The 17071-nt window shown below is 46.2% G+C and overlaps 1 protein-coding gene across 4 annotated transcripts in view; it reads left to right on the forward strand.

Moving 5' to 3' along the window:
• SUSD6 (sushi domain containing 6) overlaps positions 1-10344 on the forward strand; it is an 89539-nt gene extending 79195 nt beyond the window's left edge. For all 4 annotated transcript variants that reach the window (XM_058026434.1, XM_058026436.1, XM_058026433.1 and 1 more), the window contains 3 exons: positions 1527-1665; positions 2772-3193; positions 4206-10344. In XM_058026434.1, the coding sequence (XP_057882417.1) occupies positions 1527-1665; positions 2772-3193; positions 4206-4231 (587 nt within the window). In that variant the 3' untranslated portion in view covers positions 4232-10344. The remainder of the gene's footprint in view (positions 1-1526; positions 1666-2771; positions 3194-4205) is intronic.
• The last annotated feature ends 6727 nt before the right edge of the window (positions 10345-17071 follow it).

Raw genomic sequence — 17071 nt, forward strand, 5'->3', positions numbered from 1 at the left:
TAAGATCCTACCTGCTCCATATAGATAAATAAGTCCCTAGCAGTTATCACATGTTTTGTGCAGCTCTGAGCCTGTCAGCCCCATAGCCTTTGGGCAGTATGAGGTAGTGACATTTTTTTGGCATATGAGATGGTAAGTGTTCTGGAGTGCACCCTGGATAGTGAGCAGTTTGACAGCATCATGTACTGATGCTGAAAATGGGTCATCTTCCCTTGTTGCTGTTAGTGCCCTGAGGAGTGCTGGTAGTTAAAATCCTTACTCAACCCTATTTGCCATAGAGAAAATTGTGCTAGTCACTGGTTTTTGGGTTTTTTTCCCTGAAGAGGGGTCAAGCTACTTCTAAAAGATTTCAAAGAAACAAGTTCAAAACAACTAAACCAAGTAGGTTTGACCCCAAGAGATGATGCAGAAAATTGCGAACTAGGTTTCCATCTCAAATGCCTATCTTGAAATAGATTTCAGGCTGTAGGCTTAAAAATAATGATCCTCCAACTCTTTTTTTTTTCTGTTTACCTGTTGTTCTGCCTCTCATCCCTCATTGCATGTGTCCTGAATTCCCTCTGCAGTTTGAGCCCTGTGCTCCTGAAGAATATGTTGGATATAGAAGGAGGAACTGAGGAATTGCATAAACCAAATGTGCAATTCACAGTAGTATTTGCTGATAGGTAGGTGAGGCTTTTTGGATCTTTACCAAAGGCACAAATTAGGGACAGAAACAACACATAGGGACAATTATTTCCTCTAGAGAGGTGAAAGGACTAGTGTTGCCTTCTAGGCATGGTATGCAGTGCTCAGCAATACCACCTCCAAGCCATTCTCTCTTCACTCCCAGTTTATTCCTGCACAGGTCCTTTAAAAGCCAAATTGGTTTCTGTGCAGTCACACAGCACAGCTGCAGAAGGGCAGGAAAGAGTAACGTGAACAGGGCACACATACCTAACACTGAAAACTCAGCACCCTGAAAAGACATCTGCCTTCCTTCTCTATCCTCTGGCATTTGTTTGTGTGTGAGTGAAACTTAATATTTTTTGTGTCTTAATTGTAATAAGTGCATAATAATAACCCGCCAGTTGACTTCCACCCCTCTTTGCAAGGCTGTTACATTAGTTGAGAAAAAATGGTTTTTGGAACTTTTTCTGTTGTTTGGCCTAAAATAGGTTGCTTATTGTGCTAGACAATTATTGGCCTTGCTGGGGACATCATGACATTCTTTAGCTTTTGCTCAGGCAGATCTATACATAACATGACCCTTACACCATCTGTCAGTTCCCATGGCCTGCTTCCCTTGCTTTTCTGTTTGCCCTTTGTTTTTCCAAGGATCCTTGTACATGCCTGTTTTATTTTGGGTTCCCTTTACAGCTGATGGAGAGGTGTCAGCTTGAGCTGCACTGAGATAGGTGGTGTGTCTTGTATGGGAAACTTGGGTTCCTTGCACACGCGCCCAGGAGTAAGTCCTGAGGAGCAGTGTGAATGTTTTTCCTTCTCTATGTTACACATTTTACCTTGTGTTCCCCTTGGTTTTGTAGAGAAGGACTCTCCTCCCACAATTGGAGTGCCCACGCTGTCCATAGTGGCCTCCACAGCGAGCTCTGTGGCCCTGATTCTGCTGTTGGTCGTGCTGTTTGTGTTGCTGCAGCCAAAGCTGAAGTCGTTCCACCACAGCAGGTGAGTGTAGCTGGGTTTGGAGGGGCTCAGAGGCCCCCTGTTTCTTTGCAGTAGAAACACATTCAGGTAATTGGGTCAGACCTTTGTTTTGGAGCAACTTGGCTCCTTGCTTCTCTGTTCCTCTTTTCATCACCTCAGGGACATCTCTGCCCCGTCCTGCTGATCCAGCACTTTTCTGAAATGGTGGTCTGTGATGCCCACCTGCAGTGCCAGTCTTAGGTGCCACTCAGTGAGTGACTTCCTTATGCTGTTGCCTTGGCTTTGAATGGAAAAAGTTACTATACTTACTAGCCTGGCTGTAGATCAGTTTCCTACCTCTTCTAGCCTCAGATAGCTACTGAAGTCTGTGTCTGGGTGTATATATGTGCATCTTTCCCTGACTGCTTCAGGGATTAAGCAGTATACTGCTCTTCAGAGACATGTGCAAGTCTGCCATTGCTTTCTGCTGCGGGAGGAGAATCCTCCTGGCCTGGGTTTGGGGATGAGAGGAGAGACCCAGCCATAACACTGCTGCCAGCTAAGGCAGACACTCCAGCAGTGGGGAGGTTGAGAGGTGGGGCCCTGCAGTCTGCCCTCTTCTGAAAAGACCCAAACTACTAGGAAAGAAAAATTTTCTCTCAGATCTTACGAGGCCAGATGATTCATGGTGTGCCAGAGCTGTCTTCCCCATCCTGCCAGAGGTTATCTGGCTGGTCGTGGAACAGACAGTGCTGGGTGTTGTGGAATGTAGCAGTGCACCAGGCTGGCCTCAACAGTGCTCTTTGCCAAAAGCACACAGCTGAGGCATGACCTTTGTCAAATTTAGCTATGGAGGTCAGTGGGGAGGGGGGGAAGCATTGTAACCTTTTCAGCTCTTGCTGCTAAATCCATCGGGTGCTGCGAATTACAGCCCCTGCTCATGTTTAGTGGCAATTCACATGGGGCTCCAAGACTGCTTGCTTGACCTTTTTTAATCACCATTCAAGTTTCTGTCCTCCCCTAAATTGTGAGAGTTAGAGTTCTGCCAAGGGAGATTACTTGGGTTCTTAGTAGGATATATATAGGAAAGTAAATACTCAACTTGATTTCTTTTTTCTCCCCCCTCCTTTCTTCCTTTGTTTTTTGAGGCGGGACCAAGGTGTGTCTGGAGATCAGGTCTCTATTATGGTGGATGGTGTCCAAGTGGCCTTGCCATCCTATGAAGAAGCAGTATATGGCAGCACAGGGAATTGCATTCCACCCTCAGACTCCCGAGTGCAGATCGTGCTCTCAGAGGGAGCTGGACAGACTGGACCCAGAGAGATGCAGCAGCAGGACCAAGGGGCTCACAATACCTTTGAAAGAGAAGATGAAGCCCCTGGACATTCTGGACTGTGTGAAGCCAGTGGCTCTCAGCGCTCTGAAACTGTTCTTGTGCATCAGGCTGCTACCTCTTCCTGGGTAGCTGGCATGGCTAGCAGTAGACCTGTACACAAAGAGGTCCAAGATTCAGAAAGCAGTGACATACAGAGCCTTTTATCACTCACTTCCTCTGAGGAATACACAGATGGTAAGTGGCTTGTGCAAGAAGCACTAAATTAGACCCTTTTAAGAGTAGGTTCTGAGTTGATTATCTAGGGTGAAAAATGGCAAGGGATGCCCCTATGTGTGTCTGCCACTGGAGCACTTTTGAACCAATCCAGTCTCTAGAGCATGTTTCACCTCTTAAACATGTAAGCAGTATTTAACACCTTCTGAAGAATTCTGTGTTCTCAGAACTGGGAGCCTAGGGCTCCAGTTGAAGTTTGTCTACTGCTTACTCTTGTTGTAACAAAGGATTTTCAGAGAAATCCAGCCTCTAGTATCATAATGCAAAAGCAGTAAAATAACTGTGTTTGTGGAAACTAAGTTGGTGGGAGTGGGAGGACATGCTTGGAATACAAACCCTTTGTGATGGTTGGGCTGCTTAATTTTTAGAGTATTTTAGTAAGCAGCTTTCTGCCACAAAGCATTCCGTGCTGCAGCCCTAGCCTGCAAGACCTAAGAGGGATGTGCTTGAACTTACTGTAGAGGGCAGAGGGGGAAGTCTGTTGAACAGTCAAAACATCTTTTATTCCTCACTTCTGTGCTGTCCTGAAGGAGTGGCTTTGCAATGCCAGAGCTGATGTGAAGGTGTAGCTTGAAGTTGCTTCTGCAGGGACTGCTGTGTCTTAGGCAAGAAATGTAACTGGCTTGTAGATAGCTCAGGGCAGAAATTCCCCTTTCTGTGATATTAAGAAATACTTTGTGCTAGGAGGGTAATGCAGGACCAGATATAAACCCAGAGTGGTGATGGAATCTGTCCTTGGAGTTTTTCGGGGCTGGAGCTGGTGATGGTCCCACTCTCAGGGGCAGGTTGGAGCAGAGCCCTCCAGAGTTCCTTTGTGCTGTGATGTGATGTGATGAGAGGAAGACACTGCGTTGTCACGTTTTGAAAGTGGGAGCCTGTCTTGCTTTCAATAGTACTTTTTCTGGTGTGTGTTAAACTACAGAACTTTGACTACTTTTTCTTTTTTTTTTTTTTTCCTCTCCCTGCCATTCAGATATTCCCTTATTGAAGGAAGCATGAGGTCTGCTGTGTTTGTCTAGTTTTCTCCATTTTGGATTTCTTCCTCCTCTTCTCTCCCTGCCTTTGGGACAGAAGCACTCTGTGCAGTCTTCCCCATCCTCGCAAGCTGTACCCTGGATACCTCCAAGAAGAGATGCCCTCAGCTGAAGATCCAAAGGATGTCGCCAGGTTGCCTCCTGGATGCACCAGTGGAGTTGGTGCAGCACTGGCTTCCCCATTCCATCAGCATCAGGGGCTCAAGGAACAGAGTGGATTTGAGCTCTCTCCTCTCCTCTTCCCCAGCCAGATGTTTGACAGCAGTCTCTGAAGAGCTGCTCTTTTCTTGTGCCTTTCTCCTCCTCACACCGGCTTGTTGCAGCTTATCAGCCTTTCTAGCCCTTTGCTGCCCAGAGAGCAGGGGCTAAACCTGCTTGCTCGCTGGGTGCAGACACACTTTAAATATACATATATATGTTATATAGGCTCTTCTTCCAGCATCCTCTGTGTGATAGGGCAGGACAGAATGCCTAACTGGGACTGACGTTGGCCTTGGGGGGGCTGCAGTTAAGGGGCAGCTTGTGATGTCTAGAAGCACCTGAGATGAGATGGGCTGTATGACAGCTTAGCTCTGCAGGAACAGTTCACTGAGAATTGCTTAAAAACTGAAGGCTGAGAAGTCCAACATGTAGGAATGTCCTCTGTCCCATCTCTGCAGGAGTCCATTCCTGAAAATGACTTTTGTCTCCTCCTTCTTCCTCTACCAGTGCAGCCCAGTGGAAGAGGTTCAGGTGTTTGAAAATACCGTGACAAAAAATGCCTGTAGGTAGTGAATTCCTAGTGCCATTGGTGCAATCCCAAATTCCTTTTCCAGCCACAGTAGGTACTTGAATCCTGGGTAGCTGCCATCTCGTAGGCTGGTGTGTCTTCCTTGCTTCATAGAGCAAAGGGTCTTCTGTTTTAACCTGCTGGGCTCCAGTGGGCCCATGGAGAAGGGCTCCTCCCTTGTGGCTGGGAGTAAGCAGCTTTTGTAATGCTTTTCCTAAACAGGGTGCCAGCCTGTTGCTCTGAGGGAGAGTTGAGTGCACTGACAGCAAGTGCTAGAGGACACCATAGCTTAGTGCTGAAGTTTTGAGGATTGTTTCAAGTTCTGGTAGTAGGGAAGAGAAAATTCAGAGATACGTGTACCTCTGCCCGCCACAGTTATCTACAGCAGGTCAGATTGTCTGTGTTGGGACTCTGTAACTGCAGGAAGCCACCTTTGTCTGGGGTAGATGGTCCAAGTTCCATGGGATTGGTTTCACAAGAAGAGTTGGCTTCTTAGATGCATGTACCTTGTCATAACTGTCTTGAAGTAACCAGGGAAGTGTTTGCCCTTATGAGAAGCTGCTACATTTTTGAGTTGAAGGAACAAAATGTCATGGCCTTACACATCATGTGGTAATGTACAGGTAAACAGGGATGCTGTCTTTGCTGCTTTGCTTTTGGTTTGCAATCCTCACCATCCTCATCCTCGTTGCTACAGTAAAAAACCATAACAGCACTTGACAATAATGATAAAACATCTTTATGTAGAAAATCACTGTGGCTTAGCTCCAGTTCTTTGAAATGGGGATTGGCCATAGTGTCCAGCTGTGTATTTGCTATTCCTTTTCCTGAATAGCTGGTAAATCCCGGGACACGTGGAACAGTGTGTGCCTGTAGATGGAAGAATCCTCTTTTCCCTATCCTTGTTATTGAGGGATGTTAATTTAAAATGAAAGTGTTTTAAACATCCTTCCCTGTAGCTCATGTTACCTTGCATTAACACAGGAATTTGATAAATCCCATTTGGGTGATTTGGGTATTTTTTTTAAAGTTTGGATAGTGAAAATTTGGTGTCATTTTACAGTGGGCTGTGGTATCTCAGCTTCAAGAGCTGTAGAGGACAAATGTTGTTTACACATCTGCCATTGGAATTTTTAAAAATAAGCATGAGGACGATTGTGTTTAGCTTTTTGAGTGTTGGAAATGGTCTGAGCTTGAGTAAATTCTCCTTCATTGGCTTATTGGAGGAGTTGAGCAGGTGTAGTGGTAAGGGAGTGGGGAGGAAAGTCTGTGTGACTTTCCTGCTGCCTCAACAGCTCAGAGCAGGAGTTGCTTTTTATGCATTTAAGGTCCTGTCTGCTCAAACTGACCCTCTACAATTCACAGTATAGAAGCTGGGAACGTGTTGCCTTCCTGAAAGGGGTAGTGCTGCTTCCAGGTTGGTGGGAGAAGCTGGAAGCTGATCCCAAGGCCTTGTGCTGGATGACCACCTACACCACCAGCAGAAGACACATCCTTTGTGGCCTGGCCTCCTCTCTGCTGTTGTAAAACAAGCAACTGCCAGCTTGGAAGAGAAAATTCAGTTAGAGTGGGGAAAGAAAGGAAGCAAGCTCTACAAAGAAGGAGTACTTTAATTTCACAGAATCACACAGAATTAAGTAGGTTGTAAAAGACCTTTAAGACCATCAAGTCCAACCTATGACTGAACACCACTTTGTCAAGTAGACTGTGGCACTGAGTGACTCCACCACCTCCCTGGGCAGCCCATTGCAATGCCCAGTCACTATTTCTGTGAAGAATTTCTTTCTAATGCCCAGCCTAAACTTCCCTGGCACAGCTTAAGACTTTACCTGGGAGAAGAGATCAATCCCCACCTGGCTACACCCTCCTTTCAGGGAGTTGTGGAGAGTGATGAGGTCTCCCCAAGCCTCCTCTTTTCCAGGCTGCACAACCCCAGCTCCCTCAGCCTCCTCACAGGATTTGTGCTCCAGACCCTTCACCAGCCTTGTTGCTCTTGTCTGGATGCATTTCAGCCTCTCAATGTCCTTCCTAATTTGGGGGGCCCAGAGCAGGACACAGCACTCAAGGTGAGGCCTCACTTGCTGAGTACAGGGGGACAATCCCTGCCCTGGTCCTGCTGGCCACACTGCTCCTGGTACAGGCCAGGGTGCCATTGTCCCTTTTGGCCACCTGGGCACACTGTGGCTCGTGTTCAGTCTGACAGCAGACAGTGAGCCCAGGGTTTCTCTGCTTGGCAGCTGTCCAGCAGCTCTTCCCCCAGCCTGTAACTGCAGGGGGTTGTTGTGGCCAAAGTGCAGCACCTGGCACTTGGTCTTGTTAAAGCTCGTATCATTGGATTCTATAAAAATTGTTGGAAATGGCTTTTAGTGAGTTGGGGAAATGTGGAGGTGGAGGAGGGAAATATGCAAGTGTAGCTATTGTGATCAAGCATAAACAGGCAGTTTCTCTTGGCTTGTTGAGGGTGTGCCAGCAGCTTCCAGGCCAGTCTCCATGCTGGCTGGTAATCCATCTGAGTATTCCAGAACCTGCAGAAGAGCTCCATTCCCTGTAGCAAATCTTGTGGGAACAGGCCCCAAGGATCTGTGTGAGCCAGAATATGGAACACAGTTTGAAAGCATCACACTGCTCATCTATATCCTCAGCTTTAGAGTTAATTTTCTTATAAAATTAGGTGAAACTGCAGGGAAGGAATCCAAAAGATGCCTGACAACTTTTTCAAAGGGGAGGGAGAGCAAGGCCTCACTTTACTGGCTATCAAATGATTATTACCCATTCATGTTTGTTTTAGTTCTGCAGAGGCTGAAGGAGTGCAAAGTCTTTGGGTAGAGATACAGGAAAATCTACTTTACACAGTCCTATCTTTATGTGTGGGAGCAAGGCCTGAAGCCTCAAGATTGCTCAGATGTGAGCTGTGCTCTGCCTCAGAAGTGTTTGTTATCGCTGAGCTGAGTGTGTTCTCTCTGGATTTTGCCAAAAGTAGATGCAGCCTGGATCTCAGTGTTGTGGATAGGAAGCACAGAGGATCAGCCTTGCAAGATGTAGTACAGTAAATGGGTTTTCCCCCTTTTTTTTCCCCACGATGGGGCCACACTCTCCATAACTTTTCTTCCACCACTGATGTCTGGGAAAAGATTTCAACAGGAGGCATTTTTTCTTATTTAACACTCCCAACCTAATCATCTCATGCTTTGTCATATGTGCTGGATTCTGTGATACTCAAGAACATTCAAATTATTTAATTATATTGAGAAAAGTAAAAATAGCACTTATTTTAAAGCTTTCCATTATTTTTGGAGTCTGACAGTTAAAGGGGGGAAGGGCATTTCAGAAATTCAGGATATTATGTGCAATAGAGAAACTTCCTTGCTCCTTTCCAGTTCCACAGTTCTTTTAAAAACTAAATGCAACTCATTGCAGTGTTTACAGCCCAAGCATTGTAGAACTGGACCAGCCTGAGAGAGCCACGATGTGAAGCTGGCAGTGACCCATGGGGAAGTGGGCCAGTCTCTCACCAGGGGCTGCCCCATAAAGCTCACCTCAAATGATGAGCCAGCTTGGCCTGTGTCACAGCCTCCTGCCACCTTGAAGGGTGTCAGCAGCACTGGTGAGAGAGGGCATTGTGTGTTCTGGTTTCAAATAGCTTGTGCCTCCCCATCATTAATTGCAGAAGATGTAAAAATTAAGTCAGGAGGGATGCACTGAAGCATGTGAGCCTTTGGGGTTGTTGCTGAGTTAAAACATCATGAGTTTTGGAGGGAGAACAGCTTAATGCATTTTTATCCTTAACCACCAGGGAAGTTGCTGGGTAGCAGGACATGTACTCAGCAAGCAGAGTGCTTTTCACCCCTTAGACATGTCTGCTGAGGTTTCTCCTTGGCCTTTCAGCTCTGGTGTGGTGAACTGTTTACTGCATCTGGAGTCTTAATTTGGCCTTTCAGTGTGTGGGGAACTCAGATGTGTAGAAAGAAATCTGTACCACATGCTTTGGGCAGAAACATCCTAAGGTGCTCCAAGGGTGGATGACTTGGGTCAGTACTCAGGAGTGGGGCTAAGAGAGCAGCTGGTGCAGCCATTGGAAATAATCTGGGATGGTTCAATCGTTTGCAGCACAGAAAAGGGAACACAAGGAGAGCTGTCCAAGGAAGAGCAGAAAACAGAGGTTTACTACAGGCTAATGAGCTATTGCAATCATGACCAGGTTGTAAGGAAGCTTGTGCTTTGTTAGATGATTTAGCATACACCAGCAGGCTTGCTGTAAAAAAAAAAAATAATGTACAACTGGTTGGACACACTGAGCTGTCCTTGCTGACCTTTTTAGAGCATACTTGCAAAAAATGTGGTTTTACTGTTCTGATAGCAGTTTAAACAAAAAATCTGCCTTGTTACTCTATCCAGATATCTATTTAAATAAATTTCACTTTGTTTTTTTGTATATAAATGCAATAAATCCCATTCATTTTGCACATCCTGCCTCACCCCGTCCTCACCCTTCAGTCCTTACCAGGGAACAGCAGATTGAATTTGCTCTATGTGAAAACCTTCACTTGCAGAAGAGCTTCATTAGTAAACAGTTTTTCTCTGCTATAAGCTTTGAAAGTGCAAAGAGGTTTCCTAGAGCAGGCTTCATTTTAAGGTGTTTTTTATACAAGAAGTAAGCCTTTTTCCAGTCCTAGCACACCAGGACAGAACACGCCCCTTCCCACACTTCAGGGCCCTGTGTTCAGCACTGCTTTCAAACTCAGCCCTCTGCAGGTGATGTGCAGATCTCTGTACCCACCAGAACGTGTTGTACTGATGCTCTGCATATGCTTTCTGTAAACTATGCTTTTGCTTCTGTCCTTGAGTGAGATCAGACAGAGGCAACTCAGTTCTGCTGGAAAATGTTTTAGTTCAGATTCTCCAAGTTGCTTCCTTCCAAAAGAAAACAGAGTGAAGTTGTCTGTGAGGCAGAAGTCCAATGATGTGGTGGGTAGACTGCTGGTAGTTGCTGATCCAAGTGCAAGGGGAGCTTTGATTGCCTTTCTGCATTAATCTTTTCTTTCCTATATGTGTTTTCTTTTTATCTGAATTGCACCACTATGGAATTATTTGCAGAATGGTACTCCATATATATGTGGGATTTAAAACCATAACTGATGCTGTGCAGGATGTCACTCAATCAGTTTTATTTTGCTTTATTTTATATGTATTTTCTGGTATCCTGTACATTGCAGTGTGTGTGAAAATAGTATTTTAATATTTGTACAAAGTTTAATTTAATTGTTCTATGTATATAACTGCATTTCTAAATTAAAAAAAATTCTTTTGAAGTGAAGCTATAATTTCTTGTGTTTGTTTGTTTGGTGGGGTTTTTTCTGTTTTGTTTTAACCGCTTAGGCGTTGTGGCCTGGAAATGTAGCAGATCATCGATTAATTTGTTGCAGTTGTGAAAACCAGGATGAAGCTAAAGCTAAGGAGGCTCAAATGGCTTGGGGAAGAGAGGTTCAGAGTTGGTGCAGCCTTAGAAGGATCGAGTTTCCAAGAAGCAAAGGCTGCCCTTGGTGTGCTTGCATAGAATTCCTTGAGGAATGAGGCCAGGCTGGGCAGGGGGGAAAGGTTTAAAGAGAACATGCATCAGTGGATTCCAGAGAGGAAGACAGGGTAAATATAATAAATGGCTAATTAATCTTTGAGTCTGTGTAAGAACAGTATGTATAGGAAGAGAGTGCTATTTTTAGAGCTTTCATTGGTGAAATAATAATCCCAAGTGGGTAGCAAGACAGTATAGGAGACATTAGAGAGATCTACAGATACAGGGGTTTGTGCATCTGTGAGTGCAGAGGGAGGCTGGGGCAGGCTCTGCTCTTCCCTCCTCTGTAGCTGTGCTGCCTTGGGAGGGTGGGAGAAGCAGAAATTGCAGAGTAGACACCCATTGTTCTTTCAGTGCAATATACAGTTCATTACTATTTTTATTAATGTTTGTTTTCCTTCAAAAACTAAGGTAACTGCCTTTTCAGGTAAGTGTAGTAATGAGTGTTCCTTTCTTTTAATGTATCAGTAATGTAATAGGGAAGGGATGGAGGTGATCCTTTTGTCCTGCTTGTTCAGAGCAGTCTTTAAAGATGTTAAGATTTTTGTGTAATTGTAGACATGACTTTTATTCTTTGGGAAGGAACAGCCAGGTTAAAGAGAAGGGAAGGGTGACATCTACCTTCCTCATAGCTCCATTTATTCCAAAAATTATTCCCACACAGCAAGCAGATCTTGCTGTAATTTTACTACTGTGAAACTGGAGCTCCCTGGTCTGTGCATACCTTCCTGTACCAGACAGTTGGCACATGGGAGTCACTGGCCTCCAGGAATTGTTTTTAATTATTGTTTTTCACTAGGTGATGGTCTCCTGCCACAGCAGTTCTGGCAGTCAGGAATATGCCCTTCTGGACACATTGGAAATTATTTGTCACCTCTGGTTTGCACTGGCAATGAGAAATGACCGTGGGAGAGAAGCCTGAAGGAAGGCAGCCTGCAGTGGGTGGTCTGGGCAGCCTTCCTTGGCAGCCGGTCCTTTGGCGGCAGGGCAGAACGGCCGGGGCACACGGGAACGCCTCTGCTCCAGAGCAGCAGCCCCGTCACACAGACCGAGCCCGCCACAAAGCCTCTCGGAGCAACCCGCTCAGGAAAGGATAGATGGCTGCTGCCCTCACCAGGCGTCCTGCCAGCCTCGCCCTGCGCTGCTTGGCTCGCAGCCGGCGTGTTCCGTACCCGTGGGCTCTCCGAGTGCGCGGCGGTGCCGAGCTGGAACCCCGCGCTGTGACCCAGCCCCGGCCGGAGCGGCGCGATCCCCGCTCCGAGCTGCAGCGACACCAGCGGACAGCTCTGCCCTTGGGCTGCTCGGCTCTGCCCCTCGGGTACTGCGGCTCTGCCCCTCTGGTACTGCTGCGGCTCTGCCCCTCGGGTACCGCGGCTCTGCCCTCGGCTGCTGCGGCTCTGCCCCTCGTCTGCTGCGGCTCTGCCCCTCTGGTACTGCTGCGGCTCTGCCCCTCGGGTACTGCTGCTCTGCCCCTCGGGTACTGCTGCGGCTCTGCCCCTCGGGTACTGCGGCTCTGCCCCTCTGGTACTGCTGCGGCTCTGCCCCTCGGGTACCGCGGCTCTGCCCCTGCCCGACCCTCCCCTGCTCTGAGAGCTCCCCCAGCCGCTGACTTGTTTTTGAGGGCGTTGTGAAAATGCAGATTCCCCCTCCGGAAGGCAGAAGGCCAGCAGGCTACGTGCCAACGAGCGCCGTGCTTCACAAGGGTTAGCACACTGCTTGCCTGCCAGGGCCGTGCAGAGAGCCCCTCACGGGGCTGGCACGGGAGAGGAGAGCCGAGTCTGGCCAGGACACATCGCCAGCCCCCATCCCTCATCCGTGGTGCTTCTTGGCAACCCTGAATGGTCTCTCTTGGCACCAAGCTGGGGTGCAGGGGAAAGGATGGGAAAGCACACTCAATGGACTTCCCAATTCTCTCTGTTCCTTTTTGCAGGACAATGATGTTTACCAGCAAACTCCTCACCTTAACCTTCTGTGAGACGCAGAGCCGAGCAGCCCTGAGGGTACCTTGGCATAAGGTGATTGTTCTTTGACAGCTCTTTATCACGTGGTTCATGGTGCATCTGTGGGATATAGCTCGGGCTTTTCATGTTACACCAGTGAAGAATAAACCAGATTTTGGGGCAAGAGAGCACAGACTGGTTCCAGTATTCAAGGCACAAACACCCTTGACTCCTTGTCCAGACATGCCCCTCTGATCTGGCAGCTCCTCTAGTGGTTGATGTTTGAGATCACGCTGAGTTTAGCAGCTCTGTGTGGCATGCAGGGTTTATCTTCCAGGCTCATGTATCCCAGTGAGGCTGGGGGACACACTTCATGGGACAGACATGCTCTCCCGTGTCCCCACATGTGCCAAACCACAGCACCCCGCAGCTCAAGCAGCCAAGTGTCACTGGGCACAGAGCTGATGCTCTCAGGGAAGGAGGGGGGAGCTGTTGTGGGCTGGAGCAGCCTCAGAATAGCAGAGAGCAGCAGGGAGACCTGTCTGATTCAGCAGGTTCAGTGGCAGCTGGGGTGAAGGGCAGGTGGCAGTGAGAGCCAGCAGTGGCAGTGCACGACCCTCCTGACAGGTCAGTGGCAGCTGACTGGACTGGGCAGAGTTGCCGGCTGCTTTGCTGGATTTGCTTCTGCCCCGGCTCTGCCCATCAGGCAGATCCTCCACTAAGAAGGGATAACATGTTACCCATGATTAGAAGGTATATATGTTCATCTTTAAACCCACATTTAAAATCTCCTCATGCTGAGAAGATCAGGGGTCAGATTTGGGAGTAGCAGGGCTTTCCTATGGAACCAGCTCCTGGATGGGAGCCAGAAGTGGAAGCTTGGTACCCAAGAGTGTAGATATGCTGGGTTTCCCATTTTGTGCTCTTCTCCCTGTGTTCTTCAGGACAGTTTAGTGCTTCCCGTGAGTGACAGGACTCCAAACTTGCACAACTTTTCTCCATCTCCATGAGCCACCTACACAGAACGGCAGAAATGTCCCTGTAACATCTGTTTGCTGGAGATTTATTATCCTGGGTTCAGCTCTGCAAGATAGAGTTGTTACCATCCTACAGTCTGTTTCCCCATATAAATGTAACCTGGCTCCAAATAATTGCTTCCTCCAGGAAGCTTTAAAATAGTTGATTTGTTACTGAAATTCTTCAGTATTTCTCTTATTGCTAACCTGAAGTCAAGGGGGCAAGGAAGGGATGTAAATGGGGGAAGAGAAAGGACTCTTTCCAGCCTCTCTCCAGCAGTGTCAGGGGTGACACTGCAACCCAAACGTGATCTCTCAGGGCACAGGGGGGATGCTTTGCCACCCAGGTTAATGGCTGAGTAAATAAATTCTCCAAACATTATGCCTTTTTGGGCAATTGATGCAGTTTCCTTTGAAATTTCCAAAAACACAAACTTTTTTTTGGACTTTTTTTTTGCTTTTTAAAGTCCAAAATAGCTTTCTTATTTTATTGGGTTCCGTAACCAAGAAAAAAATAAGTTATTTATAACTTTTATGTGTTTCCTTTTTAGTCTGATGAGGGAGCAGGGGAATATTACTGCTTGAGGGGGCTTCCCACCCTCCCCTGCTTCTCAAAGAAAGCTTGCCTTGTTTTAAGTGTTTTCCTTCTGCCTGTCTCCATAGAAAATATATGAGATATGGGCTCTGGTATTCATTATAAGCTCCCAGCAGAGTAAGATCAATGAAACTGTAAATAAAGCAGCTGTGAGCCAGTATGGTATTTAGCTGTTGAAGTTAAAAATGTGCTTAACAAAAATGGAGTGTAATCATTTGGTGAGGGTCTTTATTCCCTCTTTCAGGAGTTTATGTGATACTGTCTTGTGGCTGGTGCTTCAAAGCCACCCAAGGCAGATCTTGCCTGAATTTCCATCTGTGTACCTACCTATCTACTACAGTGTGGAGCCTAGATCATGAAGCACCCAGTTGTGACACAGCCATGGCTAGTTTTACTGTTGAAATTAAGGATGTCAGTTTAAGCCACACTTTTCTTCCTTGAATGTGAAAAGGATTTGGTAAAACAAAAAAAAAAATCCTTCAAAATGTTTTTTCTTTAAATAGGGAATTATTTTTTTAATGCTCTTCTTTATTTTGTTTTTCTTCCTTTTTTGTTCTAGCTTTGGAAAAAAAAAACCAAAAAACAAACAACAACCCAACCCAAAACAGAATTGAAGCCCCAGTGCAGCTGTCAGGAACACTTCAAGTTTCTTTGTTGTATACAAAGAAATTTTGTATACAACACTGTGTTGTATACAAATTTGTATACAAAATTTATTTATATCTATACAATTTTGTATACAAAATTTTGGTCACAGTGTTACACTTTGAGTGCAGAGCCCATCAGCATTTTGCCCGAGTCACTCTTCTCCCCTTCCATGAAGCTGCCTGCCAGAGCCAGAGCTTTATGTCCATATTTCAGTCAGACAGCAGAGCTAGGGTCATGGAGAGCATTTTTCACCAGACAAGGAGTTCATTTTCCTTCCTCTCAGCAGCACAGCCCAGAGCAGCAGAGGATGATCAGGCCAGCCTTGTAACATGAATTCAGCAGAGCCTGAAGAAAAGGCTTCTGAGCTTCCAGGAGATCCCCTCCCAGCAACAGATGGGGAGGGGTGGGAGGCACTGTGGGAGCAGCAACATATTTAAGCATCATGATATTTATCAATTTTATCAGCTGTCTTGCAGCTGAGTCTAAGACATGTGAAAAGCAAAGCAAGGGTCACACAAGACCAGTGAAATTATCAAAGGCTGGAAGGACTGACAAGAAAAGATGAAAAGGGATAAATATGTGTATTTCAGCTGTGCAGGACAGCTAAGGAGGGTTGTTATTACTATCCAAAAGGAACGGTCCCAGGGAAGAAAAAGGAGTCTTTATCCTACTTCAAGGGCTTGTAACTCAATGTGACAGGAGAAATTCTGAAACATAAACATGGGTTAAACAGACAAAAAAAAAAAAGAGACAGCAAAGAGTTTTTCCTTATCAACAGTTTTCCACAAGCAGACATTAATTGTATCTGGCTGAGAATTTGTTTCAACTTTCATTTAATCTTCTGCTGCCTCATGACTTTCTCACTTCCAAATAGTAACTGTATTTACTTAATTCCCTTGATTAATAAACTACAAGACTTTTAGCCTGTTTGTGTGGCTCTCAACAACCAGAACTGCAGGAATGTAGGAATATGGACACTACTGGGCTAGCCAGCAGCAATAATTTTAACAAGGCCTAGGTGGTCTTCAGACAACCTCAAGCCAGAGGGAGGAATAGCACTGCCTGTTTACAGAAAACTTGGAGAAACTGGGTAGGAAACAGAGGTGCTTGCTCGTGACCCTCATGTGAGAAATCCATGAGAGTAGAAGAGTATGTCACCTTTCTGCTGGTACCAGACTTGGGTAACACAGGAATGTCCTAAAGAGGGATTGTTGTCTTCTGAATCTTCTCCTGAGTTTTGATGCTTTTCATCCAGTGTTCTGATGCAGGGAGGATTCTGCTTGGCAGTTACAAGGACAAGGCTTTTTAAACTGCATCTTTGCACTGCTAAATTGGGCAGCTCTTCCTTAAATGGGCACTCCTGCCCCTTCCTCCCTTCTCTATTCAGTTTTGTTGAAACTGAAGTTATTTTCAGTTTTGTTTTTCTCTTACTACAAGCTGGTTTTCATGGAGGTAAAATTTCAGAAGTCTGCTTGCTGCCTTTTCCAGCACTACCTTTTGCTGGTTTAGCTTTGTGTACCAGTTCACTCTGCAGACAGAACAGCCTGTTCCCATGGCACCTGTTAAAGCACTGTAACTCTCTATGAAATTAGCACTCTTACATTCAGATGTGCCACCTAACATTTATCTTCCTCAGCAGGCAAAGATTATGATCCACAGGGATAATCACCAGCATTGTCTTTCCTTGCTCAAAGTCCTCCCTGTATTGCAGATTTTCCCATCTGTGCATCATCCTGGCTTTTCTCACAGACGCTGCCTCTGCCCAGGACAGAAATCTGCATCTTTGGAACCCAAGAAAGAAGTGAGTGATGCTGACAGTGCCCTTACCAAACCTTTAGCTACGTGGTAGCCTTTCTCATCACTGCATGCAGCAGAAATAACTTTCCCATTTTTGGAACTCTGCATGCTGTTGCAGTTTGAGGAGTGGCTGTGGGGGCAGTCATATAAAGCTATGATGTCAGCACCATCACGTGCTGTATTGTTCCAGGGAAACAGATGTCGGTGACTAAGCACGAAAAAGAGAAATTCATCCCATAGAGGTCATTAATAACAGCCCCTGGGTGTCACAAAGATGGGCCCCAAAGGGAAGGGGTAGGGGCTGGGACTCAGGGCAGCATGGGACTTCAGGTGACAAGTCAGGAAAATGCTATTAAAAGGATCATACTGTAATTATCAAAATGCATCAAAAGAGGCAGCCTGGTCCAGCTGTAAGCCTGCTGGCTTTTTGTGTAAAGTCAACTGACCCAGCAGCGCACAAATCTGGCAAAG

This window comes from Melospiza georgiana, chromosome 6 (genome assembly GCF_028018845.1).
Source record: "Melospiza georgiana isolate bMelGeo1 chromosome 6, bMelGeo1.pri, whole genome shotgun sequence".
Classification (NCBI taxonomy): Eukaryota; Metazoa; Chordata; class Aves; order Passeriformes; family Passerellidae; genus Melospiza; species Melospiza georgiana.